The sequence below is a fragment of the Orbicella faveolata genome, unplaced genomic scaffold (genome assembly GCF_042242905.1).
Source record: "Orbicella faveolata isolate gen_17 unplaced genomic scaffold, um_ofav_v1 contig_13, whole genome shotgun sequence".
Taxonomy (NCBI): Eukaryota; Metazoa; Cnidaria; class Anthozoa; order Scleractinia; family Merulinidae; genus Orbicella; species Orbicella faveolata.
The window spans coordinates 27,246,371-27,262,872 of record NW_028301540.1 but is presented as its reverse complement, the minus strand read 5'-3'; the positions used below and the strand labels follow the sequence as shown (position 1 = coordinate 27,262,872).

At 36.5% G+C, this 16,502-nt stretch overlaps 4 protein-coding genes across 4 annotated transcripts; 1 reads left to right on the top strand and 3 right to left on the bottom strand.

The window, feature by feature from the left end:
• The first annotated feature begins 17 nt into the window (after positions 1-17).
• LOC110041278 (uncharacterized) lies at positions 18-1,221 on the top strand. Its single transcript, XM_020746565.2, has one exon. The coding sequence runs from the start codon at positions 46-48 to the stop codon at positions 916-918; it is 873 nt and encodes a 290-aa protein (XP_020602224.1). The 5' UTR covers positions 18-45; the 3' UTR covers positions 919-1,221.
• A 1,839-nt stretch (positions 1,222-3,060) lies between these two features.
• Positions 3,061-7,429, bottom strand: LOC149115847 (cytochrome c oxidase subunit FA4-like). Its single transcript, XM_089285258.1, has 4 exons — positions 7,273-7,429; positions 5,009-5,097; positions 4,226-4,286; positions 3,061-3,275 (listed from the first exon to the last, which is right to left on the bottom strand). The coding sequence occupies exons 1-4, from the start codon at positions 7,303-7,305 to the stop codon at positions 3,219-3,221; spliced, it is 240 nt and encodes a 79-aa protein (XP_089141384.1). The 5' UTR covers positions 7,306-7,429; the 3' UTR covers positions 3,061-3,218.
• A 132-nt stretch (positions 7,430-7,561) lies between these two features.
• On the bottom strand, positions 7,562-12,458 carry LOC110040582 (cytochrome c oxidase subunit FA4-like). The gene is made up of 4 exons (XM_020745832.2): positions 12,098-12,458; positions 11,205-11,293; positions 9,985-10,045; positions 7,562-9,089 (listed from the first exon to the last, which is right to left on the bottom strand). Exons 1-4 carry the CDS (start codon positions 12,128-12,130, stop codon positions 9,033-9,035), a joined length of 240 nt encoding a protein of 79 aa, XP_020601491.1. The 5' UTR covers positions 12,131-12,458; the 3' UTR covers positions 7,562-9,032.
• A 126-nt stretch (positions 12,459-12,584) lies between these two features.
• On the bottom strand, positions 12,585-16,492 carry LOC110041804 (cytochrome c oxidase subunit FA4-like). Its single transcript, XM_089285260.1, has 4 exons — positions 16,329-16,492; positions 15,436-15,524; positions 14,441-14,501; positions 12,585-14,265 (listed from the first exon to the last, which is right to left on the bottom strand). Exons 1-4 carry the CDS (start codon positions 16,359-16,361, stop codon positions 14,215-14,217), a joined length of 234 nt encoding a protein of 77 aa, XP_089141386.1. The 5' UTR covers positions 16,362-16,492; the 3' UTR covers positions 12,585-14,214.
• Between the last annotated feature and the right edge of the window lie 10 nt (positions 16,493-16,502).

Here is a 16,502-nt window from a genome sequence, read left to right as displayed (position 1 = left end):
GTCCCTCGTTGCGTGATTATGCTAATTTGAGCGTGACTTTGGTAAATGGGTGTGCACAGGGGTATTCTACGAAAAGTGAGTAATTTGTACTCTTGTTCTTTCTTCAAGGGCTTTAAGCAAGGTTGTTCCACTGTGATGAGTAAAAGGAGAGCTGTTTCGACTGCCGAGTCGAAGAAAAAGCGACGAAAAGTTGAAAATGATGACCAAACATTAGGAAATGAGAGTTTAAATTCAAACAAGGTGACGACCTTGGTCGAGAAAGTAGGAAGAGAACTTCGCAAGAATGCCGATCCTAAGAGAAGTCAGCCCATGAAGAAATACATGAGGGACAAATTCGAGTTCTTTGGTCTTAGCAGCCCTCTTAGAAGAAGCGTTTGTAAAGAATTCCTGCAGCAGAAACTGTCACCACAAGAGACTAGAAAGTTTGTTGCACTTTTGTGGGCTAAACCACAACGAGAATTCCAATACTTTGCCGTCGATTATCTTGAGAAGCACATGGATACCTCAGCAGAATTTGAAGCAAACATAGAGTGCATCAAAGGCTTGATCACATCGAAGTCTTGGTGGGATACAGTAGACGCCCTCGCTAATAAACTTGTTGGCGGGCTCGTGAGGAAACATCGAGATATCGGAAGAAATGTGATGGAAGAGTGGATTGATCATGAAAATATGTGGCTCAGGAGAACTGCCATACTGCATCAGCTTTCTTACAAAGAGGAAACCGACGAGGAGATGTTGTTTCGATTCTGCAGTCTAAGGGCTGAGGAGGAAGAGTTTTTCATCAGAAAGGCAATTGGATGGGCTCTGAGGCAATACACTTGGACCTCTAGTTCCAGTGTCAAAAAGTATTTAGTGAAGCACAAGAAAGAGTTGAGTAATCTGAGTTTCAAAGAAGCTGCAAAGCATTTAAACTTTTGAGAGTCTCAGTACAGGCCTTACGTATGAAATTTAGATCAGTATTTGTGGTAACTGCCCCAGGCCTGCTGCACTTGGAGGCCCCCTGCTCAAAACGGCGCTATGTACCTCTCTCTTTCTTGAGACAAGACCATCACGACATCACAGAAAGTAAAATTGCTCCTTTGAAATTTTGTATGTTATCATGCGGCACCATTTTATCTGATCAAGTTTTGCTGTTTGAATAAATAAAAATAAAATCTGTGTTGACTCAGTCCCTCTCTATAGAGTCCAGAATTACTTTCAAGTAAACTTAATGGACTGTGATTTGTTATCTCTGTTTGGTACATATAAGACACTATTAATTTTTTTATAAGATGGTGTGGTGGAATTTAGTAGGGGCATGCCAAGAATATGGCTTCAAAGGGGGGGGGGGCACTTCGAAGGGGGTGCGAGCCAACAGAATATCAAGTGTAAAGGGGGTGTCACTTAAAATGATCACCAGTAGGTCATTTATGGTAATGCAAAATTTCTGTCAGAATGCCTAAAAATAACATTTATGAGGTTCTGAAATTTCAATTTTTCTGTTGGAAGCCTCCCCTCGGACCCCCTACTTTGTAATGTACGAAACAGCATCAACTCAGGCCAGCCCCACCAGTTATTTGGTTGCAGATACAGTGGAGCCCCTAATTAACAACCACATCCTATTGATGAACAGTCAGTGCAATGCAATATAATTATTAACTGTTATTTTCACTTAAAACTGCAATGTTACCTGATACAGTTAATATTAATTTTTGCTTATCATTTTAGAATTACGAGGGGAGGAAGGCAAAATTTCCTGATAAAGAGGTGGGGTTATTCTATATATTACAGGGAGACTCTCTCAAATCCTACCAGGTCACCACCTCTCCCCTCCTCCCCACCTAATAAAGAGCAGTCCATAAGGTGGCCCCATAGGGTACCGATAATCATTTATGGCATTGCACACATAAGTGATGTTTTGAATGCTGTTTTTGCATTCATTTTTACACCCACTCCTCTCAAACTTATTACATGTAATAAGCAATGATTAAAATAATAGTGATTTACTATCATCTCTGTTAAAATTTTGGGTTTTAATCTTGAATTATAAATGCCCAAACAAATGTGTTTTTTTCCTTTTTTAAGGCTTTATTGGTGATTTTCTTGAATTTCCTTCGGTGAAATCTTCCAAAATGTTCACAGCACAGCGCATCCTACATGATACAAATTTTAAACACAAAAAAAGTAGGGTTTGTAAAAGTCCGTTTTTTCAATTTTTGCATTTTTTTTTCACTGCTGCGAAAAAACTGGTCGTATAGATTTCCCTGAAAAATGAGCTCCGACTAAAGTAAAATATCTACTACCAGTCTGCTAAATTTTACAGAATTTCAATGAAGGAAACACGAGAAAATTCACTTTAAGTTTTGGCTTTTTTTGTGCTCATATTGACATAAAATATCAAAATACACTGTCATTTTCCTTTGAGCATGTGCAGATTGCTTGAGCTTTCATCCTCAGTGTGTGTGCGATCGTAAAACTACTACAGAGCCACCTTAAGTTAGATAAAACAGGTGCATGTGCATTCTCTGTAACAACCTTGGTATGGAGACATGTCACACTCAACACTCCATCCTGTGATCTGCCATCAATTTGTGTTGCATATTTACGCATGAGTGGATGCAAGTTGCCAAAATGATTTATTTCAATGCATTTCCACAGCCTGGGTTGTGACTGCTACTTCAACTTCTCATATGTTTAGTGGAAAAATTGGATCAAGCAGAGGTTTCAATAAGGGCCGGGCACCAGGCAAATTGACAGGCTGTGGGGATGATTTTGCCCCGATGGTTTCACCATCTGGAGGAAAGTTTCTCTTATAAAGAAGTTCCTTTTAAGAAGTTTTTCCCACCTGTTAGAACCAGTTGCCCTTCTGCTGGAAACATTAGTGAAACCCCTAATCACCATAAAAGTGAACCCAAGTCGCTAGAATCATTGGAAGTGAATGCAAATGGTAGCCAAACAGAGTCACGAGCTAGTAGACGGAACTAACTTGAATCAAATTAGTTACTTCTAAAAGATTACATACTGTGTTTCTACTGGCGCTATGAGAGGAGATGATGAAGAAATGATTACATGTACGTGCAATTAAGAAGGCAAGAAATTATTTTATTGAAAGCAAACCCATACAACAACAAATAAGCCCACATGAATGTTTACGAAACCCCAGCATTTACAAGTGACATGGTGAATCTTGACATCACAAGCACACTGCCACTGCTATGATTAAACCAAGCGTTTAAGAATCAATCGATGTTTGGCCTGGTGTTCTCCAACTTGCTGTAGTCAGTGTGACTGTAGAACTGTAAAGCAAGTGAAACAAACCCAGTTAACAAAGAGAAAATATTATTGTAAAGTGCGTCTAATGGGATAATTATTTGTTGTTAAACAACAATGCAACAAGGCTAAGTTGTTTTAATTCTGGCGAAAGAAAGTTGTTAACTGCTATATTGTTCATTAAATCAAGTGAAATTAAAAGCTGCTGCATACTTCTTTCATGTAGTGCTACATTCAATGTTGTTATGTGACTATTCACATAAAGCTACAAAATAATGCTCATGCATTGATATCTATTCTTATGGGTACTATTGTATTGTCCCATAAAATAACCTTGCCCCTCCCATGGAAGGTTTTATAGTTTGAAGCCCCCACTCCTCTAGAAAATTCCAGTTATGATTTATACTTTCCTTCAAAAGGTTTGGCTTTTGAAACCCTTTTCCCCCTTTGAATTTCTGTTAAAACCTTCCTTGGGGTGGGTAAGGATATTTTCTGGAACTGCACATATTTTTCAGCAGTAATCTGTAAAATGAGACTTGAGTTTTTTCACAAGTCACAATCACAGTGTTGAACTCTTTGGAGTAAACAGGTTAAAATCAAGCAGCAGTTAAATCTTATCACATTTTTGTATTATTATTAATAAGGATTAATAAAATTAATTCAAATTTCCCAAAACTTCCCATTGGCTTTTAGGTTGGGCCATTCTTTTCTTCTAAATACAAAATATTAAAGAACAAAACAACAAACAGACTGGATTTATGTCATTCTTTGGCATATTCAGTTTATTCTGCTCCCAATAACAGATTGTGTAAATGGTAGCCTGCAAAGTTTCTTTAGGACAGATAAATAGGAAATTTTGGAAGGTAGCTTTAAGTCAACTTATTTCTAAAATTCCCTTTCAATAAGTCAATTCCTGCTAGAAATATAAGCCATGCATGTTCTTTTTTTTTTTTCTATCATGAATATTTAAACCAACCTTCAGGCGCTCATTGTGCTTGATCTTTTGCCAGGGGTATGGGTTGTTCTTCCTGTCCCAGCTATCAAAACAACATAAGCTAACTATTAAAAGCAGTGCATTGAGTAAGATCTGGCAAACACCAGAGCTCTGGTGGGTATTCTGTTCTCAGTTTTCAACTATGATGTTTAGCATTTATCAATAAAAAAGATGATTGATTGATTAATAAATTGATTTATTTATTGATTGATGGATGGATGGATTGATGGATTAATGCACTGACTGACTGATTGATTGACTGACTGATTGATTAACTGATTGACTGAATGACAACTGACTGACTGATTGATTGATTGACTGATTGACTGATTGATTGACTGACTGACTGACTGACTGATTGATTGATTGATTGATTGATTGATTGACTGACTGATTGATCGATCGATCGATTGATTGAATAATTCAATAGATCTCAAGGTCTTACAGGCTTCTCTTACAACATTATTGTCCATTGGCTGCTTCATCAGGAAAGTCATTTCTTTGTTGCCCAACCCAGGTCAGATGTTCGGAAACCATAGCCGCGTCAAACTAAGTTGAACTAAGGATCAGGTTAGTCTAAATATTAGGGGGGGGGGGGGTTATTTATTGGTAAGTGATTAGATGACTGATTTTCACGCTAAGAACTCTGGATTTGAGACAGTCTAGATAGTATTGCTTTACTTGGGCGAAAGGGTTTACAGCAGACATCTCTTAGTTTTCTCTTAATAACTGATGTTGCTGCAGTTTATGTTACTGTATACATACGTAGCATCAGGGTTCTGGGTAGCCAGCCTCAAGATGTAATAGCCAGCTCCAACACAACCAGCACCAACGATGACAAACAATGGAACCAGCTGCAATGTGTGCAAAATTAAGAATGCTTAGTAGCTGTGCATGAGATGTAAACAGGACAATCTTTAGAGGGGTTTTCAATTGAGTGATGAAAGTAATCAGGCAATGACTTAGGTTTTGGTTTTACTACAGTTTGAGATTAGCTGAGTAGTCTAGTTAGTAAGTAACTGGTTTGGTTTTAGTTTTATGACACTCAATTGAAAACCAGTCTGGTTATTTATTGTACAAGGCCTTTTTTGGGTGACTGAAAGCAAAGTTGCTAAGTCGTGCAATAACAAACAAATGGCACGCAAGGCAAAACCATTTGACTGTATGGTTGAAATAACATTACTGGTCTGATGAACGAAGTCTTTTTGAAAATCTACCCACAAAGGAATTCCCAATCTGAGCAAATGTCTCCAAAATTGGACAGACTCTTCCTGGTGGAGTTTTTGGCCCTCAACTAACTCAACCTGCTAAAATAGTAACGAGAGGGCAATTTATCTTTACCTACAGAGCATATCAAAGTTAACTCCATTGGGATGAATTTCCATGATACAGGGCTCGAAATTAACAAAGTCCTTAAGTCGCCATTTGGCAACTAAGTGGTAAAAAATAGTTGCTAAATGTAAATTTTTAGTCACAAAATCAAATACAAGAGACACAATCCATAGACATACATGACGTAGTCAAAGCTCAAGGGTTTACAATGCATTATAGGGCAATTTCAAACAGGTGTAGCCATTTTGAAGTTTAGAGAGAGAGAGAGTCATTTACTTTAGTGTGCCTTAGAATAATCAAACATGGCAATCCAGTTGGCGATTAAAGAATCTTGGGTTTGTTTTATTATATCTATTCGAATAAATTGTGTCTTTCATCCACAAGTAATGTTCTTTTTCCTTTGAGATTACTGCTAGCCCTCTTAATTTGTGTCAGCCAAGGCAAAACCTAGTCGCAAATTTGTGACTACTCTTATTTTTCTGGTCGCAAATAAGTAGCAAATGTGACTATGTTGGTCACAATTTCGAGCCCTGTGATAGCAAACATACAAAGATTACCTCGTGGGTAAACCTTCAACATGATACACTTAATTGTTCAGGTCCCCAGGAAAAAAATTAATTTTGTTTTCCCAGGAATCTCAAAACATTGAGATTAGAGGGAAAACAAAACTCACTGTTTCCCAAGAGAAGAGTAATTAAGTGTTTTGTTATACAGCTGAAGTTTAGAGTGAAGTAGTTACTTGTAAGGCAAGGAGGTAAAGTAATCTCTAGTAAGTGGGAGAGCAGGCAACAACTGCACAACTGTTGCCCAGCAGGAGACATCTAGATTTAGCCATTGCCACATGACCATAAACTAACCAATAAGAGTGTGCATTAGATTCAACTTAACTCCAGGGCTGGTTTGTTCAAAGCCCAGTTAAGCTAACCCAGGATCAGCGAGAATTTTGATTTTCGTTTTGTATTTTTTCGGTGGGGTTTTGTGTTTATCTTGTTTGTCCTTCAGTTTTGAGCTTGAGTAATTTTACACTACCCAAAAAATTATATTATAAGTGAAGGACATTGTTAAACAAGAAAATTTGATACTGTGGTTAACTTTTAATCCTTGCTTAGCATTAACCGGGTTTTGAAAAACCCAGCCCAGCTATTTAACAATCTCTGATACTTGCGTTGAAATATCTACGAACGTCAGGGGCCCGTTTCTCGAAGGTCCCGAAAAGCCGTAGCAAAATCTCAAACCTTTTTACTACAGAGCTGTTTTATTCATATATTCTTAATACGAACAGAGGTTCTCTTCATACAAGAAGTTTCAGGTGTATACACCTCTCTGTCTTTAAATACTGATTAACTAAAAATGGCTTTTCGGGCCCGAAAAGATTCCGGGGCTTTCGAGAAACGGGCCCCTGCAGGTCACGACGTGATATTTATTGCACTGCCTATCAAAATACTTCATCACTGATAAAATCCCATTTCCTCGATGATGACTTCTGATTTCAATCAGAGCAACTTAATTTTTCGCCGGACTAAACAAATGACAATTCCAAGTCCTTTTAAAACGACTCAGATCTAATAAAGAGCTGACCATACACGAATAAGCTAAGCATACATGCATTTTCGTACGCAAGCTCGTATAAAGTCATAAATCTAGTCCCAAGGGAAGAATTCAACATAAATCAACCCAAACGATGAACGTTTTCCTACCTCGGGATGTTTCCTCATATATGCCAAAACCATTTTCTCGGCTAAAGACTCGACACCGAAAAAAACGCTGAAAGAAGAGCGAACGTTGTCTCGAGTCAACAAAATGGCGTTTGCCGGCAGAACGAGTTGCAGGAGGCGTGGTGGCTAAGTCGACGGACTATTCCGTCAAAAGAGTCACAAAGGGCAAAATGGCCGAGTGTTTGAAGCGCTTGAAGACAACAAAAAAGTTCAAAATGAACTTTTTGGGCGAGGAAACTTAAGAATTTGATAACAAGAGAAACGAGACTACTTTTTCTACATACTGGCTATTTATTTACTTGGCGTTCTTTCATCGACCACATACAGTATTTCCTTTAATTTGTCACTTCTCATACAAACTTTATAACTGCGGTACAAAACAAAGCTAGCAATGGGCCGGTACAAAACATTTAAGGGTATAGTTACAAGTTAAAGTTGTTGTACTAAGTTCATTCGTTTTTTCTTTACAAGATACATTCTTTGTTAACCTACATGCAGCTAAGGCCGAGAGATACAAACAAGAGAAATGAATAAGCATGCTCTTTCCTTTTGCTTGTTTTTGTCCTCAAGGTCTCGCTGCGTCTTGCTGAGAAGTGTTAGTTGCATGCAGTCTATCAAACAATGTGCCATATAAATTTGTGTATTTTGGTATCAAAATGTTTAATGTAGTCAGGGTGCCATAACCTGCAGAAAAATATTTTTTTAGTGCTGGTTTGAAAGTTCTTTCTGATCTACAAATAACTTGGAAGTAATTTACTAACTGAGAGTGAGGTATTCATGAGGAAAACTCAAACCAGGACCTTGCAGCAAGGTTTGAGGTTTTCCTGTAAAGACAGAACATATTTTGAGGTTAAAATTAGGTAGTTTATTATATGGCTTTTAAAAAGCTGTTAAGCTGTTTCCTTCATCCTGTACAGCACCAATGCATTTGTAATTTAACTCTGGGAGTTTGCTTTTCCCCTGAAATTGTAGCTCGTCAAGGTAATAGAATTCACTCTCATGCAATGGTTTTTTAATTACCTTTTGCTTTCAGTTTGCAGGCCCATAATTGGCCTGTGTGCATTACGAGAGAATAATGCCCAAGAATTAGCCAATCAGGGTGCCTTTGGTACAAACACAAGCCATATGATAAATTGCTGTTAAACATTCTAGACAATGAGCTGTTTAGTAAATAATTTGAAAATCTGAAGTTTATAGACTACTAAAGTGGCCTTTGGAGTTGAAAAGTGCTAATTCTAGTTTTGTTAATAACTATCACTCTGATTACATAATTTAAATTGCAAATTAACTGATATTAATTATTAGCATTAAGCATTAGCATTACTTTTTGGATAGAAGCCGTGAAAAGGAAAATCCTGTTCATCTAAAGTGAGAAAAAGTGCTTTCATCTGGAGTCAGAGCAATTCATACAAATAGATTAAAAAATTGAGCTTGTTTTCTCAGTTTCAGAAATCATATTTTCATTTTCAAAACTCAAACTTCAATTTTCCGATGTCAAACCCACAGTAGTTTCAACATCAATGCTTTTTTCCATTCAAAGAAAAAGTCTAAGATCTTCTTTTCACTGTGTTGTAAACATGAATGTCCCTTTGAAGCTTCCTTGCATTTTTTAGTGTACATAGGGCTGAGTGTGTATCCTCTTAAATTATTGCAAATTAAACTACTATAATAGTTCTTGAAAAGTGCAAACCAGATTGAGTTCATCAACGTGCTATCATTTCCTTTTTGGTGTAGTGTTAAACTCATGAGGCTTCAGGCCTGACATTTTCAATCTTTGAGTAGTCTGTGTGACTGTATAGCTGTAAGAAAACATCAAAAAATACTTTCAGTTGATAAGTTTATCAATGTCCAGTTCCAGAAATTATACCATACCCATGCCAAAGAGTTGTTGGAAATTCCAAGTTGGGGGTGGGGGGGGGGGGGGGGGGGGGGGGGGTGGGGGGGGGTGGAAAGATCTCAAAAGCCAAATTTTTAAAAGGAAAGTATGAACCAAAACTGGAATTTCCACAAGGCATGGGAGGGGAGGGTATGGATATTTTCTGGAACAATGCATTAATTTTAACTTGTTATCATTGCCCCCTTTTATTGTAACTTTGAAAACAGCTCATGGAAAGAAAAAAAAATATATTAGTTGTTTCTGATACCAGTGAGGGCTGAATAGGTTTGCCAGGTTTCAGATTTGGCCAAAATATATTGTTTGTATTGAAAGATTTGGCAATAATTTCAAAGTATTCACAGATCCTTTAAAATGGCAGATATATCCATATTTTAGGACTGGTTTTGTAGATTTTGTTTGTCGCATTATTTGGTAATTGGTAATCATTTGGATCATGAATTTTTCTTTCCCCCTTATTGTCTGGAAAGACAAGACTTGGAGATTCATATTTTACGCAAATTGAACATCTGCAAATCAATGGATAATGGCTTGAAATTGTAGCAAATTGGCTTGCCTTGCTACAGATTGGGAGATACACGTATTCCCATTTGCTCCCTCATTCCTAAACAATATTACATTACAATATTACTTTCTGGTCCATCAGACAATAATTGTCTCATTGATAACAATAATTAAGGATGTCACCAACCACATGATACAGTTTGATTTGATATGCCACCAAATTCTCACAACCCAGTGACAGGAAATTTATGGCAATCACAAGGGAGAATTTATATTTAGTATTTTAATCTACTCACCTTCAGTTGTTCGTTATGCTTGACATTGAGCCATGGATGGGGATTATTTTTCTTATCCCAGCTGTGAAAAATATAAATAAAACATAAACATAAATTCTATGAGCAGATTGAAGCTTAGAAAGCAGATATTGTCCAATTTTTGTGTTTATTTTTATATAATCATTATTATTTTATGCTTCTAAAATGGCCATTGTAGCTAATGGCTAAATATAAGACAAAATGACAACCTTAGATAATATCTGCACAGTAAAAAATTGCATGTTCTTGCCAACCCCCCTCCCCCTTGGAAGATTCCAGAAAGAAACCAAAAAAAAAATACTTCTTACACCACCCCTCCTCTCCCCCCCCCCCCCCCCCCCCCCCCCCTCACCCCCACTAGGGAACTATTAGAATTTTAGTATTCCTTCACGGATGACGTAGAAAATAAAAATAAAGATAGACTTTTCAGGTTTCTCGTTTTAATTGTAGTTCAAACGCATACCTCTGTTTGGGTAACAACCCTTTTGACCTGGAAACAGACTTGGAAAGAAAACGATTCGAAGGAAACGAAAATGTTTCATGCTAATATTGCTACAAGAAGGCAAGAGAGCGTGAAATTAAATTTGAAAAATATTGGCATGATGTTAAAGGAGTTTATTTACCCTTGCGATAAGTCAACGCCAGCTGATGCGTATCTCTTACATGACAACTGTCACATTTCCAAGTTGACGCTGCTATCAAGGGACGCGAGGAACAAATATTTCAATCACCACGGAAATGCCGAAATAAGAAACAATCTGCCCGCCTTTTGGACTAAAGACTTGAAGAAATGCTTGAAGGCAGACTTCAGTAGTTGAGTGAGCAAAATGATAGACTGAAATGTCGCGATCAGAATTCTTGTTTTGTCTAAACTCTAAGTACGTGCTAAAACTCACGCCTGCTGAGAAAGTTGCACTTCGATGACACTAGCACTGGGATATTTCTGCGAAAGATGCGATAATTACCGGTAATTGTAATACGATTAAAACTTCTTAACCCTTTGGAATGAAAAACGCTTAACGTTGATTATTCCAAAATAATTATAATTATTATACCAAGAAGAAACGAGAAAGAAAAATGCGAGATCGTGTTCAAGTGCAATATCGATTCATGGCTGGCAGCGGCTTCTTTATGTGTTTCTCGGATTTCATGTAAAAGTGATAAATAGACTTCTTTCTCATAATTGCAGGGTTTATACGTACCATGCTTCAGGATTTTTCGTTGCTTGTCTTATCGTGAAGACAGCAGCCCCTGCACAGCCAGTTCCAATGATCACAAACAGAGGCACAAGCTGAAAAGGAAATTGGTGAAACAAAAAATATTACTGCAATCTGATAACGCAGACCTTCAAAATAGTATTTATACACCCATCATAAATTTTTGCCCGGTTGTGTAAAGAACACAGTCAACTTTCTAAAACGGACAACTCTCCAATATCCTCGACTTTTCTTTACAGGTAGTCTATCCCCGTACTCATTCAATAGAACCTGATATCTTCTAGAAGTAAGTATTTCAGTTACGTGTAAGAAGTATTAATTTTTGGAATGATTTACGCAATTGCTGTTTTAAAATTCAAATATATCCATCACAGCTGGCAAGCTCTGGGCAGAAGACCTACTTAAAAAATCACCTCCCGGGTTTCGTTCTGAGAAAATCTAGACAGTTTCTATGGCGAAGAAACTATTTTCAGGTACAAAACGTTGCGACAATGTCAAGAAAGCAAACCTATTGCCGGGTTTCAAGTTTCATCTTTAATCCTCTCTCAGAGTTCGTGAATGAAATCATTTTTCTGTTTCTTATTTTTTACGATTTAAAAATTTTGAATTCATAAATTCGCCGGGTACGTGCAATCTAAAACGTTTTCTCCTTAAACATACAAATTTCATTTCATAGTTGGATTTTTCGTTCTGCTACTCCGTAAAGCCAAACATTTAACAAGACGAAACACTTAAGAACCTGAAGAAGGATTAATCTGAATCCTTCCTTCCCCCGTTTATCGCTAAGCACATTGGACGTGTTGAAGTGCACGCAGCAAGGAAGACGGAAAATTTTAAGCTTAAGCCACGTTTTACAATAGCGAAAAAGAGTTCCTTACCTCTGGAGATTTTCTTAGAAGAGCAAAAACCATTTTCCTTGATAACTTGAACGGTTAAAACTCCGGTAGTAAGAGCAATTGGAGTATTTAAAGCGAACGCGGCCTAAATGCCCTAGATCGCTTCACCTGTAGTCTGGGGTTCTCCGCTTTCTCCTAGCTTTGGTGAGTATAAATAAAACAAATTCTGAAAAGTTCATCTGACATGTGTGACGTCACGCGTTCTACTCAGCAACACAATTGGACCTCTTACCTCGCTCCCAGGAAGTATTGCGATATTACTACGTCAAATATTTTTAAGGAATTGAAGATCGATCAAATCTGTCAAACCAACGAACAACTATTGCCTGATCGATCGAGGAGCCGGAAAAAAAGTGATATTCCCCAATTTTCAAAGGATTCCGCTAGCTGCGAAAAGTATTTGACAATTTGAAGGACTTTAAAAATATGAAACTTCGTCATTTTATTTTAAGGCATGAAATTACTCAACTTCAGGAGGATAAACCTTTATTTCAGACTGATTTATGCAAGGTAAATCTGTTTATTAAGGTGAACAAATTATTTACTTCCGAGAAATAGGACAGCTAGCTAACAGTAGCTAACACTAACGAGTGCGAAATATATTTTCGTACATTTTCACAGAAAAAAAACAACACAAATACTCACATTTTACGTTATTAATACGTGCGATGTGACCAGTGAAAGGGGAAAAAATTCATTTTCTAAATTGACTAAAAACGTAATCGGAAGGGTTAAAAGGAGTAGAACGAATTTTAAATGATCGGCTTCAAATTTTAACACTCAAGGGAAATGATTAATGCTGTTGTATTTGACTCGGCAAAAGGGACCAGGAATAATGACTGCAATTAATTAAAGCCAGAAAGATTACTTGTCGATAAGTAATAATAGCTCGATTTTACATGTTAAAGATTCTAACCTGTTCTTTCCAATCGGTGTATCACAAAACAGAAGGAACTTTTTGTTTTAAAAAAAGAAGAAAAATTTTAATTTCTACAAAGTTCAGTAATTACAAAAAAAGTAAGGTTCTAAATCAGTATGTACGTCGCAATTAACAAAGCAATTTCAGCATAGGTTGTGGGACTTTTGACAGGACTAACAAATGAAATATTTTGAATTAACTGCTTCAATAATATTCGCTTTTTTTGCTCGTCTTCGTTTTTGGTTTTCTTTAACAGAAATATGCTCTCTACTAAACTCGTTTTCTTTTTAATTCATTTCCCTTAATTACTCACCTGACTCAGGTTCGATACACACACTTGTACGAATTAGCAACCAAAACCACACCAAAACTAAAGAGCAAATACAAAACGAAACAAACAAGCAAAAACTAAAAGTACCGAAAATTATTTCGTTCTTATTTTATTAGAACTAAATTTCTTTCAAAACATTTTACACTTTTCATGCATGAAATTGCGCTGACACTGTGCTACGCTTCCAGTAAAGCATGCGAAAATTCATGCTCTGTTTTATGGAAAGAAGCTACGTCAGGGTTTGTGCATCTTGAAAAGTTTAACGTAAATTTTTCAAGTTCGTCGTTTGTAATCCATGTCAATCTTTTCCCTCCTTAACTTGTTCCTTTATGGTTTATCTTATTATCCCGCTCTTTGGTGTTTTTCTATTTTAGTATACTTTTATTTTCACGTTTCCCTCAATGTAAAGGTAATTTTGTCGGAGGCCAAAATAAGCCAAAATACCTTGACTGAGCTCCTTTAATTATGTAAGAAAATAAATACATTACACTAAAATAGGTTAATCCGGACTTACAGGGCTATTGATCCTGGCTATAGCTATAAGAGAGGTATAAAGACCTACAAAGTTATGGAGTTTCCTTAACTACAAATCTTCAACTTAAATCCTGTACTCTAGTCGTTTACACTCTAACTCTGTTTGAGTAAATGACATAAATTATTATTAAATAATACTGCAAATACTTCTTGACTTAATTTATAAACTTTTGTAATTTATAATAACATCTAATTCTTAAGGTAAATTATAAGCCTTTCTTCACAAGTTCTAACCCAAATTAACTCTTGGCTGTGTTTAATTTCCATATCATCTTGATAATAGTTTCCAAGGACTTTTATTCCTACTTTCAATCCTCAGGCTTCTTTGTCGTCTCCAAGCTTTGAGTAGTCGGTGTGACTGTAAAGCTGTTGACAATAGATTAAAACTTCAGGTAAATTGATCATTTTAAAAGAACATACTAATTACTGTAATTATTGACATTTCTTCAATGATATATTACCAAATTCTCAGAACTTTCATTTGTAACACATACAGTATGTGCTGACCAGTAAGGAGAGTTAGTGTTTTTATCATGCTTACCTTAACTTGTTCATTTTGTTTGATATTCAGCCAAGGATGAGGGTTGTTTCTCTTGTCCCAGCTGTCAAAAATAAATAAATAAATAGATTAATTATGATACCTTTTAATAAAAGATAAATAATTAATTAATAGCTTAATAAATCAATTAATACCTAAATCAAAAGATAGCTGTTAAAAAAATGATATTTTTATAGCAGAATTATTTCAATCAATTAATTGCTATGCTTTTTCTTTGTACACTCTCTATATCTAAAGAAACGTTTTTTGATACCAAAACTCATATTGTTCTGTTGCTCAATGTCCTACTTCCTGTTCGATACTTGATTTTCTGTTGTAATGATTATTGTTACACAAAAGTTTTGTTTTTTTTCTATGATTTGCAATCTTACATTAAAATTCTCCAACCCAGTAGAACTCTTATTCCTTTCCGATACTGGTGGAATGTTATTATTTCCTCAGTGAATCCGAAACCCACCATTTACAGTTTGACCTTTTTTTTCGCGGAATCGCGTCCGCGCTATAGCCGATTAAATTAGCATTCAAGTCACGCAATTCTATATTAATGTTTGCTCAGCGGACGAAAGTCAATATTTACCCTAAGAATAACAGTTTCGCAACTTCTTTTCGCTATTTCAAATCAGTGTTTCTCTCTCGCCTATGGCTTCTGAAGAACGTTTGTAGCGAATTAGCACCAAAAATAGACTTTTCGAACACTGTTCGTGCATCGTGTCATGCGTCACGCGCGGAAGTAAACGTCAACCACCAAAAATTAGCATTGTGTTGTTACATTTTGTACTAAACGCGGAAAAATGAAACAGAATGTAGCAAAGACAAAAGCCTTGTGAAGATTGCATTCCATCACGTGCGAGGCAACTTCATCCGTAGAAATTAGAAACAGAGCTCAAATCAAATATGTTTCAGTTTTTGTAGAATTTTGTTTTGTTCTCTGCAATGACGATTTTTCGTCGGGTTTAATAAAAACAGTAATTACGTACCAAGCTTCAGGGTTCTTCGTAGCTTGTCGTACCCCGAAGGCTATCGCGCCTACACTAGCAGTACAAACTATGACAATAAGAGGAGCAATCTGAAAAGGAAATAAAATTAAAATGAAATAAAATCGTAAAGAACCTCAACACGTTTTTGTCATTTTCGTAAAAAAATGTCGCTGTGAGAAGTCGTGAAATGTAAACAGGAATTTTAGACCGAAGTTTCCAAGAATTGAAGTGACGTGTGGGTAGCATATATTCATGAAAAGGTATTTTTTTCCTACTGTTTCGATGAAAGTGTCTTCTTCCACGTGATTTAAATGCATAAAACGTATCAACCAATCCCGGGCAACCAATCGGCCTATCTCAACTAGACGTCCTTCAAACTAATCAAAAATTCGTCTCATTTTGACAACCCGACTGTCTTTCTCTCACGTGCATCACTTTTGTTTCTATAAATAGCTAAGAAACAATTTTGCCTCATATCAAACTTTTCGTTTCCGTAACTTAAAATTAAGGACTAAAATCAGAGAAAGCAGGGTTACTTTTGGGTTTATATGGCGATAAACCCATTTTTCATGTTTTGCTTGAAGTTAAAAATTCATTAATTCATATAAATGCAACTTTCGCTTTTGGTTAATTTGCTTTCAAAAGTTGCAGGTCCTTGTACACGTAATTTGTCGTTTTAAAATTGGGTAAAATCCAAAACTACAATGGTAAAATATCACAATCGAGGAAACTCGCTATTTCATACGACTACTATTTTCTACTGCTTTTCTCTGGTGAACCTTAAAAGTACCTTCTTGATTACCTTGCCGATCGTTATGGTGAAAATTCCATGTCGTGCACGAGAGCACGACTATGGTCTCATAACTTGTAGAGCGATAATAAAATGTCCTCACCTCCGGAGTTTTTCTAATAAGTGCGAGAACCATTTTTCTGATCGTTCGAACGCCTCTAAAATCCTTGACCAGCTTGACTTTGCGAGAATTAGAACGAACGTTGTCTGAAACGCTCCAAACACTTCACTTCTTCTAAGAACTGTGAACTGACAAAACGTGCGAGGAGGTAAACAA